This window comes from Vespula vulgaris, chromosome 2 (genome assembly GCF_905475345.1).
Source record: "Vespula vulgaris chromosome 2, iyVesVulg1.1, whole genome shotgun sequence".
Classification (NCBI taxonomy): domain Eukaryota; kingdom Metazoa; phylum Arthropoda; class Insecta; order Hymenoptera; family Vespidae; genus Vespula; species Vespula vulgaris.
The window spans coordinates 16,612,898-16,631,560 of record NC_066587.1 but is presented as its reverse complement, the minus strand read 5'-3'; the positions used below and the strand labels follow the sequence as shown (position 1 = coordinate 16,631,560).

Sequence of the window (18,663 nt, the reverse complement as noted above, 5' to 3'; positions counted from 1 at the left end):
AAGTGCAACCTTGGCCGCACCTTTTCTTATAACCAAGAGATTTACCAAATTTGTTTAATCAATGTGACATAAATCTTTATCTAATCGTCAAATGTGAAAACACAAAAATTTGTTGATAGTACGAATAAATAAAACTAACTTTAAGGTTAACTTCGACAGGTTTCTATCGTATAACAAATAATCGAGATGGCATTTGAGTCACACTTGAAACATAATATTGGAACGTAAACGTCATTCTCTTTTGCTTTTAGTACTATCGTTATTTTCATTGCAATGGAATCAAAACAGTCATCGAGGAAAACTTTGAGCTTGGCTATCGTCCAAAAATATACGCTCAAATTAAAACAAATCTCTACGCGTATATCTTCAAAACGCCATCTCGAGTATAAAACTAGTATCATGTACGAACTTTAACGAAGATTCTCGACGATTACCGAATCCATAGCGAGGGAAAATTTGATACAAATTTTATCTTTTCTTCTTTTTTTCGACATATAAAATAAATATAAAAATTATTGTTATCAATATTATTATTATTATTATAATTTTACATTGATTTATCGTTATTTTTTTCAGATACACAATAAAATTTTATTATATTTTTATTATACTTCACACATAATAAGAAAATAAATTTTTTTATAGAACATTCTCAATAGATATTTTTCTATATTCATTGTTTTAATAATAAACAATAATATGTTAAAAAGTTTCTGTATTATGTAACATGACCATATTTTTGAACTCTTAATACGGATATAACAAGCTAAGAAAATCTATTGTACACATATAAAAATATGTAAATATATATATGAGGGTGATCACATTTCTTATTAGGGAGAATTCCTTTATCTTAAATAAATCCCTGAATTTGTTAAACAACAGTTTACATAATTTCATTAAAATATTAGAATATCGTAAATGTTATTAAACGTAACGTAAATATATAACACATTTTGTACTATTTATATTTGTACTTCTACGTTGTAGTAGATATTAATTGTATCAATATCTCTTAACGCAAATATACAAGATAAGAGATTATATATATCTATAAAATCTTAGATAAATATCTATTGAAAATAAAATACTCTATCTCATCGTATTTTCTTATCCTTTTTTTTTTGTTTCTATATAAATCACGCAGATATATTAATAGGATATAATACTTTATATGGATTAAGTATTCCTTTAGGATCCATGGTTAACTTAAGATGTTGCATCAATTCAATTTCCGATTGAGTTCTACTAAGATGAAGATATTTAGTTTTCTTAAATCCTATACCATGTTCTGCGCTAACGCTACCACGAAGACTAGAAATGTATTCAAAAATGAATGGTTCTAATTGTGATGCTATGTCTTCCTGGTACGTTGGAATCGATACTTGTACGTGAATATTACCATCACCTAAAAGAAAAAAGGGAATAATAAAAAAATACATAATGATAAAATTAATAAGATTAGATAAGTTTAACATAAATACGATTGTTGTTGTCGTTATTATTATTATTATTATTATTATTATTATTATTATTATTATTATTATTATTATTATTATTATTACTATTACTATTAATCATATGCAAATTATCATACCTATATGTCCATAACCACTTATTCTAATAATTCGAGGATCACGTAAATGTTCTCTTAAAACTTCAACAACTTTATAAAAATATGGGAGAGGTAAAGAAACATCGTACTTGAAGACATAACCTTCACGTAAAACACCTTCGCTAATTCTTTCTCTTAAAGCCCATATATTCTATAAAAAGAAAAAAAAAAATTGTAGAAAATCAATCATACTTTTCTATGTGACTGTATACACTTATACAATATAAAGAGCAAAGCTATTATCAGATATCAAAGTTTATAAACCTTATAGTATCTGTTAATGATATCAAGGAGTACATAGTTACAATATTTAAAATGATTGATAACTAATCAATAGCTTCAACAAATGTCTCTCCTCTCTCTCTCTCTCTCTCTCTCGCTCTTTGATTTAATAAAATATTAAAAATATCATCATCTCTCTCACCATCATTTTTGTCGTATCTGAAGTAAGAGTACCATCTTGCACAATATTATCATTGAGAACTTTTTCGACAAACGCATTAAGTTTCTCTTCGTCGTGAGCCATATGACTACCAGAAGTTTCTAACAATACGTAAAAATCATGATCATAGCCATTAGATGCCAATGGATTTTGAAGTCCCAAAAATTTTGTCGAAACTTCGATCGACAATTTATCCATCATTTCGCATGACGATAAAATTTCACCCAATTCTTTCTTGGCGAGATGATAAATTTTCAATACGTTATCGAAACTGTTCAATCCTGAAAAAATAAAAAAAATAATAAATAAATGAATAAAAATTTTAAACGAATAAATAAATAAAAAAAAAGAAGAAAATAGAGAGAACACGTGAAGGACTTGATTTGACATTAAAGAAAGTTCGAATACCAATTTGAATTTGCAAAGAAACAGTCGTCGCTCGAATTAATTTTAGCTGTTCTATTTTATCCTAACGACATTAATTCGAAGATCACTTGACCTTTCGCACATACCTGATACGTTTATATAAAGATTCGGAAAAGTCGTGCTGGAATATATAAGTAGTTTCAGAAATATTTGATATTTTTAACAACCTTGACTCACAGAAAATTCGGACGTAGTAATAATGTCTTAAGTAACACGTAATGTCAATTGAAATCAAATCTGTTAAATCGATCAATGAATATTAAAATTACATGGGGGAACAAAAAAGGAACTAAGATAATGTTAATTAATTCTATTGATTTAACTTTGATTATGACGAAAAGATTATCATAATTAGCCTTTCTATTAATAATTCCAAGATAAACAGCTTACCAAAAAATGCGACATTTACAGCTTTCGGAATAGATGGGCATTGTATAGCAATTTTTGTAACAACACCTAAAGTTCCTTCCGAACCTATAAATAAGTGCTTCAAATGAAAACCAGTGTTATTTTTCTTTAGATCATTCAGACTGTTTATGATCTCGCCATTAGCTTTTACCTGAAACGTAAATGATCGAAACGTAAAATGATTTCTTCATAGACCGGTATCAATAGATATAGCTCATATCTTTCAATGACGAAAACAATAGATTTATTCGATTCTTTCGCGAACTTACAGCTTCGATTCCGAGAATATTTCCGTGTAAGTTACCATAACGAAGGAGTCTAATTCCACCAGCATTTGTTGATACGTTGCCTCCTATCAAACAACTACCCTTCGCACCGAGATCCAAAGGCATCATAAGATCGAAAGTAGACAAATGATCATCCAATTCTTTTAGAATGCAACCAGCTTCGCAAATAATTATACCTGAATGATCGTGATGGAAAAAAATAACAAAAACAAAAAATAGAACAAAAATTAAATAATAATAAAAAATAAAAAACAGAAAATAAATTCGACGCAGTAAAACATTCATGAAAATTCTAATCCATTTAAATGGCTATTATCTCATTCTCTTTCTTACCGACCTGCTATTTCATTCGTTTCGATGATCTTATTCATAAGTTTCATGGATAGTACGATCTCATCGAATACCGGTGTACTTCCACCCACTAAACCGGTATTACCACTTTGTGGACAAACGGCTAAACAATTGTCATTACAGTATTTTAATATTTGCGACACTTCCTCGGTTGTTTTCGGCTTTAGAACGAGTCTACTTTGGCCTGAAATTTAACGAGGGGATAATTAATTCGCTTTCCAATAGATATCTACGTATTCCAATTGACGGAAATATAATTAGAACGTTTAGTGGTAAATATAATCATAAAAAAAAAAACTAAACGATTTAGTTATATCTTGAAAAGAACAATAAGAATGTAGAAACCAGTTGTAAATTTAATCAAATTAAATTATTTCACTGGGGACGAATTGAAAATATTTATTAAGAGTTAAGTTAACTCAACTTATCTATTTATTTTGATCCATGATACATACCTCGGACAGTATTTGCAAAATCGATATTGTAACCATCGCATTCTTCGGGATCAGTAATCACACGATTTCGATCGAGCAATCTTTCGAAAAAATTAACATGTTCGTCGGTTAACATGGAATATGGACCACGTTGAATCTTGTATCTTATCGATGTTAATTCTGGCTTTGTCGAATAATAACGTAAAATTCGATTACCATATCTCTGATAAACGTTCAACGTTCCTACCGAGATGCAGTTTCGTAATATTCTTTGCATTTGCATTTTCTGTAAAATCAAGAATTTTTTTCTTTTTTCTGTTTTCTTTATTTTTTTCTTTTTCCTTTTATTATCAGTTTCCAGCTTTTATCGATTATTTCTGTTATATGTAGGTATATTACTATTTCTGTGTCAATTTAAAAATGGAAAGTGCATAGGTCCGATGGAAGTACAAAAAAAGAAAAAAGTAAATAAATAAATAAAAATCAAATCCGTACAAACTTTAAAGGGAGATACGCGCTTTGATTTTAGCCCCATTCGAACTATATACTCTTTTCCGAGAGATTTACATACACGCGAGAGATAAAACTGAACGATAAAAATGCAATATTACGTTATATATATATATATATATATATATATATATAAAATATAATGCATTTACACACATACGCGCGCGCGTATGTATGTACGTTACGATTATGTATATATGTATGTACGTGCGCACGCGTGTGTGTATCTGTATATACGTAAAAATATTTGATTTTCTGAATCGTACTCTATGTTTGTATTGAAGTAAAAACTCTCTTTTCGCGGTTCGAATATATTTAAACGTTCTATCAAAGTTTATATGAATATATATATAGTATTATGAAAAAGACATAGTGGAACATATAAATATTGAAATAGTATTTTTATGAAGTTAAAATATTGATTACTAAACCATAGAATTAATATCTACTGTAAATAAATGAATAGCGTTAATGGATCAATAGGACGTCATTAAAATATCATTACCGTAACATATTATTTCTTAATCGACCATTACATCGAGTTACATCGTGTAAGTATGTATATTATGTCACATATATATATATGTACTCGACTCGTACACGTTTTATTAATTAAATATATCAAAATATTTCGTTGTTACGTCGTTAAAAATACGTACACCGAAAATATAACCTAATCTCTTATCACCTACAAATTGATTTATCATACGTTTACTATAATCTTCATAAAAGAAAAAACAAATTAACGATGTGATGTATTTTACATATCCTATTAAACAACAAATTGATTAATGCATTTAAAAATCGATTAGGATATTGGCACGAATTTCATGATCCTGCCACCCTTTTCCTCGCATCGGTTGAGTCTACGAAGAAAAACAAAATGGCTACGGTAACGGCACCTCGCTCAGTATAGGTATACTTCTTTCTTTACAATTTAAGAAGTCATTTCTCTGTACGTCTTAAAAGAAAAAAAGAAAGAAAGAGAGAGAGAGAGAGAGAAAAAAGGGAAAGAGAAAGGAAGAGAGATAGATAGATTCGTAGCACATAACAGAAAAGAAGTAAAATAAAAAAGAAAGAAAAGAAAAGAAAAAGAAAGGAATAAAAAAATGTCACGGTCGATGGTGCAAACGATAAAAAAAAAGATCCTTCGATGTATCACGACATTCTTATCCTTATCTACTAAAGCACAAAAGGCGTATACGAGTGCAAGAGAGCAGCAGCTGCTCGAGTCTCAATTATGTGTACCCCTCCCCTCTGCCTCCACCACCTCGTCTTCCTTGTTATCCTCCTCCTCCTCCACCTTCTCCTCCTCCTCCTTCTCCTTCTCGACGAGTTGCTTCCATTTTCTAGTCGTTAATTCGCGGCCCGATCGACGGACATCGGATATTATAATCTACATCTCCACCTCCTCCCCCACCCCTCGAACGCAGAAGCGCATAGGGTCTCAAGCGATACGCCGCGTCAGTGTTACGATCTCCGAGCGGTGGGGAAAATAAGGTCAGTATCAGGAGGGAGGAAATGTTACGAGAGGAGAAAGAGAGACAGAGACAGAGAGAAAGGGGGCAATGGAGGGAAACCGAGAGAGATGGATGGACGGCAGCCGTGCGCAAAGGAGAGAGGTCGATGGAGTGGTGGACGAAGTGGGAAGGGAGCCAATCGTCGTAACGCCTCGTTCTTTGTCTGTGTGTCTCCCTATGTATTTGCTATTATGCATGTATGCACCCGCGCGTCTATGTATGCGGTTACTCTACGTACATGCTCACACACCAGTTCAGATTATTTAATAACGTATTAGGGTGTACTGTCAGCCACGTGATAGTAAATTACACGGACGAAGAGAGAGTAAAGGAGAAAATATAAGAATGAAAAAGCATTGAATTAAAAAGAGAAAGATAGACAGATAGATAGATAGATAGATAGGTAGATAGATAGATAGATAGATAGATAGATATAAATATATAAATATATATATATATATATATATATATAGAGAGAGAGAGAGAGAGAGAGAGAGAGAGAGAGAGAGAGAGAGAGGTTTACAGAGAGAGAGAGAATGAGAAAAAGGATACATATATATACAAGGTTAGACAGATGCGTGAGAAGGAAGGAAAATATGCTTGGGAGAAAGGGAGAGGGGGAAAGAAAGACAGAGAGAGAGAAAGAGAGAGAGAGAGAGAAAGATAGATGATAGAACGGAGAAGAAAACGAAGCGAGAGGGAGACCAATCGTCGTGGCGACACAGCGTATTGGTATGCAGGCGAGAGGAACGTGATCCTGTAGGGATTCGTTTTACCTTACTAACACATAGAGTAACTTGATATTCGAGAGATATTTTCTCTTTCTATGTGTAAGTAATGGAGTGGATGCACATTTACACACACATCAAAAAAGAGTGGGATGGTGTACAGCCACGGACGAGATTTCTCGCGCTTGTGTGAACCTACACGTGTGGGGTGTGTATATATATAATATATATATATATATGCATGAGCAAGTATGTAGCGTAGGAACACATACTCACACAGGGTGAACGACGAACAAGAGTTATATTCGCGAATACGAGAAGATATAGCGCACCGTTTCCAGGGAGTAACGCATGCGCAGTAAGTACTTAGCTCTCGAGCCAATTCTCGGTGGCGGGTCGAATCATTAACTTGTTTCCCTGGCAACGTTGCTCGAACCGAACCATTGGCCACGGCATTCCCCCTACTTTTCTTACCATACGCTCTATCGGTGGAATGGGAAACTACGACGGTAGGACTCGGGTTCGTTCGGCTACACACGATATCGTTATATTCCTAACCTCTATATCGTAAGCGAGACTATAGCGTCCCGTCTCACCTACACAAACGAAGCAACGATGCGAGCGCACACAGTTCACGTATAAGACCACATACTACGATAAAAGCGTTCCTACGATGAAAGCGTGGTCGTAAAAGCGGGATTGGCGCGACCGCGACTTCTTCCTACCCTCCGCGGCGATGCGTCGAGCCTTGCGTCGAAATCCGAGACCGGTATCGGGAAAAGATGAACAATAAATCGATCGTATTTCTTTACATTTTTTTTTTTCCATTCTAGATTATTATGATTTCTTTAGGAGAACTATTTTACCAATTCACCATTGTATCTTTCTTTTCGATCGTGATGATTTTCATGATAACGAACTATTAATAGAAATCACGTTTTGTTTTTTACAGGAAAAAAAATTTTTTTTAATATATATATACATATATATAGAATGGAATTAAAAAAAGATTTGTATGTCATCTAGGAAAATAAGAGAGAAAGAGATAATATTTAGAAAACAATAAAACGTATGCAAGTACGTGCTTAGATGATCCATACATTTCTTTTGTATATGTATCTATATTCCTGATATTAAAATTACAAACAGTTTTTTATCCAAATGAGTTTTAGGATCACAGAAAGAAGAAAGAGAATTTTATATCCCACTCTCGTAGGATCAGGTGAGTACCGACCATAAAGGGGTTTTGGGTTCAAATAAAGGCATCGATCGATCGTATCGATATACCATCAGATTTGCATCAATAAATCTCGAAATACTTTTGATCGAATCTAATTATGTTCATTTCTGTCGGTGGATTAATAATGGAAAAAAAAAGAAAAAAACGAGTGTTGAATTTAGTTCATGCCGATTGGATGAAAATTTTCTGTTGGACAGAGGCGGACCAATCGAGCGCACCTCGACTCTACGGGGTTTCGAGTAGGGAAGTATAAACTCGACTTAGACAGCTGTGTCAGGAGTGTAGCAAGTCCTTAAAAAACCAGCTCGAAATCTTTCACGATACGATTTATCCTCGTTCCTTTCAATTCTCTATCACAAAATTTCTCTAATTATTTCTCTTATATGATTCTTAATATATGCATTAAATCATTAATGAAAATATACATGTTTAACGAATGTGATCTTTAAGGTCGAAAATTTTTCTTCGTATATATTATCCTTCAAAAATGATAAAATGTAATTTGGTCTGATAGGATATAATAGTATAAAAGTCATAATCGAAATTTCAGATTAGAATTAGAATAATTTGATTTTTGCAATTAAAAATATAAAATATTTTATTTGTATTTACTTTTTTTTTTTTTTTTTTAATATAATACGAGTACAATTTGCAGATATATTATTTTTATAGATTAGGATTTCTATCACATCGATCTGTAAAATGAATGAGATTGTTGGCAAATAATAATAATGGTTAAAAAGAAAGGAACGACATAAATCAGAATAACTCGTTCTGAAACTATACTACAATCCAGCAGGTGAATGGACTAAAAATCACGTAAATACTATTTCTGAAATATACTTTTTATAATACCTTAAATTCGATTATAGAGATATTATTAATGGATTAATAAGATTAGAGTATGTAAACATGAAATATTATGCATTTTAATTTCGTTACGAATTTATCCTGGTATTTAAATTCATTTATATAGATTATGTATTTTACGAGAAAAGAACCTTCGATTCGATAAAAAAAAAAAAAATACGTATGTACATACTTTTATATACACATACGATAAATAACAAAAGTGTATTACTACACGAAAAAAAAATAAGTAAAATATAAATACAAAAAAATAAGTTTGATCTCGTAAGAACGCTATAATGAGATTATTAATAAGATAAAAAAAAACCAACGAACAGATAGCTATGTTAGAAAGAAAAAAAAATGGCTTCCATGTAAGACACCTAATCTATATTACATCAACATTAAGAAAAAATGTTGGGCGATGAAGAGTGACGTGATGATTATATTAATATATGCGAGCGATTAAATATCAATCAACTCTTTTTTATCATAAAAGTTTTGAAAAATAGTGAAAATAATGTAATAGTTCTATTCCTTTAATATTAAATAAAATGATAATACATGAGAGGGAAGGAACAGGGCATATTCGTTGGTTGCAACGTCCCTGGCAGTATCCGCGCTATGCTACAAAATCTTCGGTGGACTATAATCTCGTGTACGTATAAAACGTCCAGTTTGTTGGTGTGAGTGCTCTCAAAATCGAGTGGCTTCGGGCGAGTGTGAGTACCGTTACGAAGCATGCGCCCATAACCACGGTGTCCAATAGCCCCGCCTTTTCGACGCGAACCGATGCCTTTGGGATTTGTCCTCCGCCGACCAATGAGCGAATAGCTTGCCTCGACGAGGGGTTAGGAGACGTAAGGGAAAGGAACGTTTTCAGGTTAGTGGGGGTAAGAGAATCGGTTGGAAGGGGACGATCCTTGAGGATGGTGGGCAAGTTCGGGGGAGAGGAAGGAAAGGGGAGGGGAGGTAGAGAGAGAGAGAGAGAGATAGAGAGTGAGAGAGAAAGAGAGAGAGGGAATGGAACACCGTGTGCCGTGCGGGAGCAGGGAAACAGCAGACAACGAATGCGACGACCGATGCTTACGAAACCTCGCGACGTCAACGCGCTACGCGACGCCGTTTAAAACATCAAGATACGTTCTTTCGTAAAGGATCGAAATACGTCGGTGGGTTTCTCATCGTTCGGCCGATCTAACGTGTCAAAATTGTAAGAGAATCGTCGTCTACGCGACGGCGGTGAAGTGGTGGTGGTGGTGGTGGTGGTGGCGGTGGTGGTGGTGGGTGGTGGTAGTGGCGACGGCAACGACGACGACAACGACGACGACGACGACGACGACGACGACAACACGACGACAACGAAGACGACGACAACGGTGGTGGCGGTTGTGCCTTCGTTGCTGTGTGTTCGGAAACGTGCATAGGTGTGACTGCGCAGTCGCTATGTGAGTACCTGAACGACGAGTATTTCTCCTACGAGTCCCATGGCTGTTGTCTGCTTCTCGAGTCTTTTATCGTTGCATTTTCGAACACCTTTTCTTTCTTTTCTTTCTCTTTCTTTCTCTCGTTTCGTCGCGCTTACCAACTCGAACACAACTTCAATGCGAACGATCGTCGCGCCGGTTAAGAACTCTCAACCTCTTCTCCGCGTCCCGCCCGTTCTTCGAATACACGCTATGTTTTTTTATAATCCAATATGTCCGTCGCCAAAGGGACGCTGTATCTTTCTTTCCTTTTTATATGAATGTATTTATCATCGTTAAGAACATTCTAACGTGTGTACAAACCGAACGATTTACGATTCAAAGCATCGTAGATATAACTCTGGCTCGCTGGCTCACTGAGAACCGCGTGCTGCTGTGTGTTATTATCATTATTATCGTCGTCGCGCCGTTATTGGCATTATGGCGAGATCCATGTTGCGTGCGTTTGGCCGCCCCCTGGAGGCTTCGGCATCTCGCTTCTCCCCTTCCCTAACTTTTGCTTCTCCTCGTCCCTCTTTCCTCTTACCGTTCTCTCTCGCTCCACCATTTCCGTCTAATCCCACGCTCTCTGCTTCGCTCCCTCCCCCTTTCTCCACGCCTTTCAATCGTGTTTCCCGCTCAATCTTCTCGTCCTGCGTCTTTCTCCTTCTCCTTTCCTTCCTTCCTCCCTCCTTCTCTTTCTCTCTCTTTCTCTCTCTCTCTCTACCTCTCTCTACCTCTCTCTGTCTCTCTCTCTTTCTCTGTATGCATTCTCTTTCCCCTTCCCTTTTCTCTCTTTCTCTATCTCTTTTCCCCCTTCCTCATTTCGTACCAACCTACCCTTTTCCCAGTGAGACTAATTATGGTGGTCATTCGGACGGACGACATTTTGTTCCCGAGTATCTTTCAAAGTTGCTAAGATGGATCGCGTGCATTTTCATTGGATCGATATAGCTTTCTTCGTATATTATAGGTAGATACCTTCTTTACCGTGCGAAACAAATGAATTATCTTCTACGTTCTTCACGGTCTTCTTCTATTGGTCCTACTGGTTGTGTAGTGGTATCGTGTTTCGCTACGAATAGCGCTTTACAAATCCCACGCGATAATACGAGTAACTTTGAGTAAAGAAATAGCTTGGTAATAATTCGAATTTTTCGTGAAAATGTTTCGTTGTATTAATTTGGTAATATTGAACGCATATATTTCGATTAATACAATTCTAAAATTTCGTATTGTTTTCTATGACAAATATATTTCATTTAATACACGCAAAGTTATTGTGTTGATTAGATAGAATATAAATTTAAATTCGACCAATGATCGTTCTTCATTTAATGACGAGCGGTTTATATGTTGCAATATATATATATATATACGTATCGCGCGCACACACACACACACACCACTAATTAGTTGATTTTAATTAGTTAAATAATGCTTCGTATTCATACAATCGTGATGAAGTGATTGGTGGAATATATATATATATATTTTTTTTAACGATTCATTCAATCATTATTCGATGTAGAGGTTAATTTTATAAATGCTTCAAATAATTATTTATTTTCTTATGTTTTTGATAACGAATTAGAAAATTTCTTTTATATATTACTGTTCTTTCTCTTATTTCCTTATAAAATGTATTTAATAAATTAGATTTTCATATTTTTCTATTATCAATGTTATATTCTTATATTATCAATGATATAATATTGAAATAAATGCATCTTAATGATTTTTATTTGAAAAAAGTTCTATTATCTCTTGTGCCCAAATTATAATATATATGAAATATTGAAGATGAAGATTTAAAGATGATAATGCAATATGTTCGCATTTAAAGTCGAAGCAACAAAATAGTCATATTGATTTACATTATATTTAGAAATGATCGTTAAAAAATTGATAATAATCTGCATATACCTTGTAAAACTTAATTTTTATTAACACTTGTTTCTTCTTTTTGAAAATAAATTATTTTAAAATAATATCATAACCAAACATACAAATAGATTTAAGTTTTTTCAAAATTTTTATAATAGAATATATTTTATCATTATATATATAGAAATTAAATATATTCAAAAGTGGGTCAATATATGTATTTGTTTCAGAAAACAAAATATTGATCTTATATATTCATTTATGGATTTACTCTTTATTTTTATTTAGAACAATCATTCTGTAATAATATGCTAATGATGATAAACTTAAAAAATCACTGACCTGTTTTAAAAGAAGTTGAAGAGTTTTTATTTTTTAATTCTTTCACTGTTTCTTCAAATGTATACATATATTAATTAAGCTTCATATGCACTGATCATGCTCAAACTTGATATTATATTTAAGTCATTGTGAGGTATGAATACATGCGTGTGTGTCTGTATATATATATGTATATGTATGTATGTATGTATTTATGTATTGCACAATAGATGTTATCAAGTTTATCAATAATGTTCAATGACAAATCATAATATAAAATAAGAGATTTAATTTATGTTCAAAGGTCATGTAATATTTTGAATAAAATATAAATGGAAAAAAAACTAATAATTGTATATTTATAACAAAATTAAAATGAAATGAAAATTCTGAATGGAGTTTGAGTTTGAGAAATAAGTTTGAAGAAGATTATACTGATTAAAAAAGTAGAATGAAATGATAAATAAAGCAATTCCATGTTTATATTATAATATATATATATATATATATATATGAAACAGTTGTCACAGCCTCAGCACTGACGATCCCCGGGCCAATAGTTACATCTCGAGTAATATCAAATGATGACTGCAACTCATGAGCTTCAACAACAGCAAAACGTTCAGCAGCAACAACAGCATGTTCAACAACAGCAACAACAGGTGCAGCAACAACAACAAGTTCAACAGCAGGTGCAGCCACAACAACAACAAATTCAACCCCAAGTGCAGGCGCAACAGCAGATTCAGCAGCAAGTTCAACCCCAGCAACAAATGCAAGTACAACAGCAAGTGCAACAACAAGTACAGCAACAAGTGCAGCAACAACAACAGCAGCAGCAGCAGCAACAGCAGCAGCAGCAACAACAGCCACAGCAACAACAAAGTAATGGGCCACATAATGTGGTACCTACACAAGTACAAGTTCAACCACAGGTAGCAGCAAGTATGCCCCAACAACAGGTATAGTTAATATTAATACATAATAAGATTTTTGTAATTTTTTAAATAAAAAAATATTAATTATGCATTTGTATCAGTTACAGGGAGCAGTTGCCGTATCAATGCACCATCAACAGCAAGGTGTTGGTGGTGTATCTATGGCATTGTCTGGTCAGCAAGGTGCAACAACCATAACTACAATGGCTGCACATCCCCAAGCAGTTCAAGTTATTCAACAACCAATACAAAGTCAAGCATATCATTTGCAACAACTTTATAATACTCAAGCTCCATTATTGATGCCTGGAAATTTGGCTCTTCATCCTGCTGGAATAAATCCATCTTCGATTCAGGTACAAATCAATTTTAAATAAATTTAATAGTTAATTCATATAATTTTATATTTGACGTATTTATAAGGAGAATATCCATAGAACACTTTGCAGGTTACAACAGCTGGTAAGCCTTTTCAGTCTGCAGCTCAATTGACACCTCATATGTTAACTACAGCATCAACACCTGACCAAGGTACAGGTCATCCTGGTGCAGGAGGGACAAAAGTTCAAGGATTTCCAACAAGCTACTTACCTGTACCCACTTCTGCTACTCCTGATGCAGGGCAGGCACTAGTCTTTGGGCAACTTGGCGTGTTAGGTTCACCACAGCCTCCACCATCGTTACAACAACAACAACAGCAACAATCGGCAAATAAACAAGATCAAGTACAAAAGGTAACTTATTATCTTTATATATACGCATAACTATTACTATAGAAAAATCATATTGATAATGTATCAACTCTTTCGTAGTATACCACATGTACAGCGGGTACTCCATCCGGCGCAAGAGGACCAGGAATGCAATTTGCGCTATGGCAGTTTGCACCTCAAGTGTGGACTGGATTACAACCACCAGCTGTTCTCACTGCTGCTCCAAATCAAATATTTATTCGAAGTCCTACCCAACCTGACATGTTCATTCAAAGTCCACAGCCCATTCAAGCTCATAATGGTCGGTACATTGCAATTTTCATTTATATTTTTTTATTTCTATCTTTTTCTTATTGTAAAAATATATTTGTTATAGCGTTAGCAACCCAACAACAGATTCAAGGAGTACAGCAAATTGCCGCTGCTAGTGGAAAAGCGAAGGTAATGGATATACAACAATATCAAGCAATGAAAAGCAAGCAGAGCACAGGCGGACAGCGGCCACTTAGCATTTTACCATCCTCGCTGCAAACTGTCAATATACGAGCTGCAAGTTCTGTTTCTACACAAACTGTTCATGAAGTACAAGTCACGGTACACGCACAGGTTACTATGATTAACATTTACATCATTTAGGAAAGAATTTTTTTAAGTGGTGTAAATGTGTCATAATGTATTGTAAGCTGTGCTTCAGCATTATATAAGCTTTCAACTCAAAATGCCGATATAATATATTTTTCACTTTCTTTTCTCTCTAGAGTGGTAAAGTGAGCGGAAGCGGAAGTAAAGGGCGTGGTAAACCAATGCAATCGCCTCAACAACAACAGCAACAACAACAACAACAACAGCAGCAACAACAACAACAACAACAGCAACAACAGCAACAGCAACAAACACAACAGGCGATGCAACAACAGCATCAACAAGTTTTTATTCAACAAAAACAACATCCTCAGCAACAACAACAACAACAACAGCAACAGCAGCAACAATTACAACAACAATATCAACAACAACAAGTGCAATCTTCCCAACAACAAATTCAACCTAAACCTATGATGGGTAAGAAATATCTTTTGATGATAAATATGGGTAAGAGATTTAAATCGTTCTTTCTAACGATTCATCAAACGCGTACATTCATTTTTTATTTATTATATAGCAGGTATGACCTTACAACAACAGCAGCAACCCGGGGTAGTCTTAGGTAGTGAAGCAAGGCCTATTATGCCTGTAGTATCAGTTGGAAGTGTTGGGGTTGCTGCTACGTCACAAATAAATCAAGTACAGCAACCTCCAATGTCTGCTGTACAACAGCTTCCATTACCGGTACAAAACTATTATCATGTAATGTATACCCTACTGCTACGAATTTAATTATTATTATATTAGAGATAAAATTTCATATAAAGTATTTGAGTAATTAAAAAAAAGTTATACTATAGTAAATAATTCATGCAACGTCTCTAGAAAATATTTGTTCCTTTTTTTCAGACTATTAATCCGACAATAATAGGCAATCAAATAGTAAGTGGAGCATCGCAAGTTCAATCTGTACCAATAGTAAATCGACCGACTGAACAACAACCTCATGATCCAAATAACGCTACAATAATGATAACATCACCTGATCGTAATCATCAAGCTGACTGTTCAATAATACTGCCATCGACAAATCTCTCTGTTGTTAACGATGATAATATTAAATCTGCAAAAAAAGAAGAGACTGTATCAATTATTTCGGAAGAGATATCGATATCTCAGACAGATGTATCAGGTATGTGATTAATAATTAGAATTATATATGTATTATATAAATACAAAACATTTGTCAATATGTTTTCTTTTTCTTTCTAAATATATAGATACCGATCATTCAAAGGCTCAAATAAAAGAAGATGAAAATAATATTTCAAAAACAGATGAAAAAACATGTAATAATCCTTTAGCTGGACTCGCTAATACAGTCAATTCTATTACCAATGGTGCAGCTAATGAAGAGTCAACGAACATTTCTGTATCTATTCCTCTCACAGCAAGTAATAAACATGCACCTCCTAAGGCAATGGTTAAACCTCAAGTTCTTACGCACGTGATTGAAGGATTTGTTATACAAGAAGGTATATACGCCTTCCAATACATGTATAAAATATATTATATTATATATATATATACACATGTATTTAATAAATTATATATTTTTGTTTGTAGCATCCGAACCATTTGCAGTTAATCGAACATCCTTAAATAATACAATGGGCCAAGATGCAACAAATATTTTAAATCGTAACAATTCCTCTGAAAAGGATAATCACGAAGAACCACCAAGTATGACAAATTTAATTATATATATATATATATATATATATCTTTTTTTTCTAAATTCGTAATATAATTGTACATATTAATATTTAAAAACTAGGAAAGAAACATGCTCCAAATTACAACGTGGATGAAGATGGAAACAATGCTCAAATTGGAAAATGTGAAAATTGTGGTAACATGATCGACGAGCAAAATATTAAATTTAAAAAGGACAAACGTTTTTGTTCGACCATTTGTGCGAAAAGGTTAGCAAATTTTTTTTCTAATACGATTATGTGTCTATGTAAAATTTGTAATTGATTAAATTATTGATTAAATTATTTTTATACAAAATTTATAGTAAAAAACGTGAATCACGTGAACGAGATGTAATGGAAAAACAATGGACGGAAATGGAAATGGAAAGTAAAACTATTGATGTAGAAAATAATAAGAAAAATGGGGAAGATAAATCATTGTCAACAACAACTACTTCTTCAGTAGACGAGTCCATTCCGAAAGTAAATCCTGTGAAATGGACGGTATGTATAGAACTTGTATTTTTATTAATTGTTCGTGAATTCGTTGTCGTTTTTCGTAAATTTTTTCTTTTTTCACAAATTTTTCTAAACGGCTAATTAAACACAATATTTTGCAGCAGTTATTATTCATATTTTATTTCCTAACGTGTTCTAAGCAAATACTTAAAAAAAAATTGTCTCCTAATATGTAGATCTATATTTATTTGATATAATATGAATTTAATAAGTTAATTGAAATGTACGATGAAGATCATCTCTTCCATTTTTGTAGGTAGGAGAAGTATGCGAATTCATACGTGGTTTACCAGGTTGTGCTGATTATGCAGAAGACTTTGCTATTCAAGAAATCGATGGACAAGCTCTTATGTTGTTAAAGGAAGATCATTTGATGTCGGCCATGAGTATTAAATTAGGACCTGCATTAAAAATAGTGGCCAGGATCGATTCGATGCGCATAGAATCAATGTCCAATTCTAATCCTACGTCTAATAGCTCATAAATTATTTCCTTTTGCATTTGGTTTTATATAAACTTGAATTAAAATAATTTATGGGCTGCAGAGGGTTTGTGCAAGTATTCGATTCAATACACAATATTTGATTATCTGCAATATAACAAGACTCATTTTGTAAATACTTAATTTAGGTTGTAATAGGAGAGAAAAGAATTATATAATTCAAATGATAATTTCATTTCTACGAACCAGATCGAAGTTTGCAGAATTGGAAGGAAATTTATTAAAAAGAAAAAGAAAAAAGCAAAAAATAACAAACAAAAATGATTATATCATTTTTATAGACTTAAGAATATTAAGAAAGAATTCTGCAGAAGTCAGAGTATAAGTAAGCCATTATTTCATTTCTTGTAATATTATTAATATAACTATTGTAAATATTTGTTAAACTATATTATAGACACATAATTATATTCTTAAGAAAGAAGCTACAATGTTTGCCTAATATAATATATAAGAATTAAGCATAGAACAATGCTTTAAGAATGATATTTCTATATAAAAAAAAAAATAAATAAAAAAATAATAATAATAATAAGAGAAAATCATTGTAAGTCATAAATTTCTTACAATTCTGTGCAATTACAGTAATTGTATAAATTCCTGACTTTATAAAAAATTTTAATGCGATGCATTTCGATTTATAATGATTAACTCTTTAATCATATGTAAATAGCATTTTATATATATATATATATATATATATATATATATATATATATATGTATGTATATGTATATAAATGAATGGAAATTTTTTTTAATTTGGTATGGACATGTATATTGTATGAATGTTTTTTCAAAGTACAATTTTATAAAATGCGTACAATTAACATAGTCAAGAATCTGAGTACAAAATGTGTCTATTATGCAGAATACAAGCATTGTACATAAGATGTTTAGAGATACGTGCTGTACTCTGTATTCGAAAAATATTATTTTGGGTTGCGTCCTAATGAAAAGTATCATCTTCAACATCACTTCAAATTGTAATTAATACAGTTCTCTACTGTAGTAAATGAAAATATTTGAACACACATTTCTGGTACTTCTGAACATATATTTTGTAAATGTATCACTACAGGTAGCTTCAAATGTATATAGTAGATATAAAACGTTTATTTAATATACAAATTTTATAACAACATTTTAATTATTACGGTCATTTA

At 32.9% G+C, this 18,663-nt stretch overlaps 2 protein-coding genes across 13 annotated transcripts; one reads left to right on the top strand and one right to left on the bottom strand.

Moving 5' to 3' along the window:
- Positions 1–596: 596 nt before the first annotated feature.
- Positions 597–12,776, bottom strand: LOC127061836 (D-2-hydroxyglutarate dehydrogenase, mitochondrial). 2 transcript variants are annotated; one of them, XM_050989256.1, is made up of 8 exons: positions 12,506–12,776; positions 3,985–4,249; positions 3,516–3,713; positions 3,161–3,354; positions 2,874–3,042; positions 2,040–2,338; positions 1,598–1,766; positions 597–1,408 (listed from the first exon to the last, which is right to left on the bottom strand). In XM_050989256.1, exons 2-8 carry the CDS (start codon positions 4,244–4,246, stop codon positions 1,140–1,142), a joined length of 1,560 nt encoding a protein of 519 aa, XP_050845213.1. In that variant the 5' UTR covers positions 4,247–4,249; positions 12,506–12,776; the 3' UTR covers positions 597–1,139. The 2 variants fall into 2 exon arrangements, with proteins under 2 accessions (XP_050845213.1, XP_050845212.1); XM_050989255.1 differs by lacking the exon at positions 12,506–12,776 and adding an exon at positions 10,267–10,452.
- On the top strand, positions 9,560–18,639 carry LOC127061834 (polyhomeotic-proximal chromatin protein-like). Of its 11 annotated transcripts, none has more exons than XM_050989245.1 (14): positions 9,560–10,258; positions 13,006–13,446; positions 13,524–13,778; positions 13,872–14,156; positions 14,235–14,436; positions 14,512–14,741; positions 14,894–15,227; positions 15,298–15,482; positions 15,630–15,912; positions 16,001–16,255; positions 16,347–16,463; positions 16,558–16,705; positions 16,801–16,981; positions 17,253–18,639. In XM_050989245.1, the coding sequence occupies exons 2-14, from the start codon at positions 13,066–13,068 to the stop codon at positions 17,478–17,480; spliced, it is 3,084 nt and encodes a 1,027-aa protein (XP_050845202.1). In that variant the 5' UTR covers positions 9,560–10,258; positions 13,006–13,065; the 3' UTR covers positions 17,481–18,639. The 11 variants fall into 11 exon arrangements, with proteins under 11 accessions (XP_050845202.1, XP_050845211.1, XP_050845208.1 ...); XM_050989254.1 differs by having other exon boundaries at positions 13,860–14,156; positions 14,512–14,576; XM_050989251.1 differs by having other exon boundaries at positions 13,860–14,156; positions 14,512–14,684.
- Positions 18,640–18,663: the final 24 nt, after the last annotated feature.

Coding starts and splice junctions, on each gene's coding strand:
- LOC127061836 (XM_050989255.1), bottom strand. CDS start 10,299: ATGGGACTCGTAGGAGAAATACTCGTCGTTCAG. Junction 3,355..3,515: donor CGAAACGAATGAAATAGCAG/GTCGGTAAGAAA, acceptor ACGATCATTCAG/GTATAATTATTTGCGAAGCT. Junction 3,043..3,160: donor ATATTCTCGGAATCGAAGCT/GTAAGTTCGCGA, acceptor TTTACGTTTCAG/GTAAAAGCTAATGGCGAGAT.
- LOC127061834 (XM_050989243.1), top strand. CDS start 13,066: ATGATGACTGCAACTCATGAGCTTCAACAACAGCAAAACGTTCAGCAG. Junction 15,228..15,297: donor TCTTTTGATGATAAATATGG/GTAAGAGATTTA, acceptor TTTATTATATAG/CAGGTATGACCTTACAACAA. Junction 16,706..16,800: donor TCGACCATTTGTGCGAAAAG/GTTAGCAAATTT, acceptor CAAAATTTATAG/TAAAAAACGTGAATCACGTG.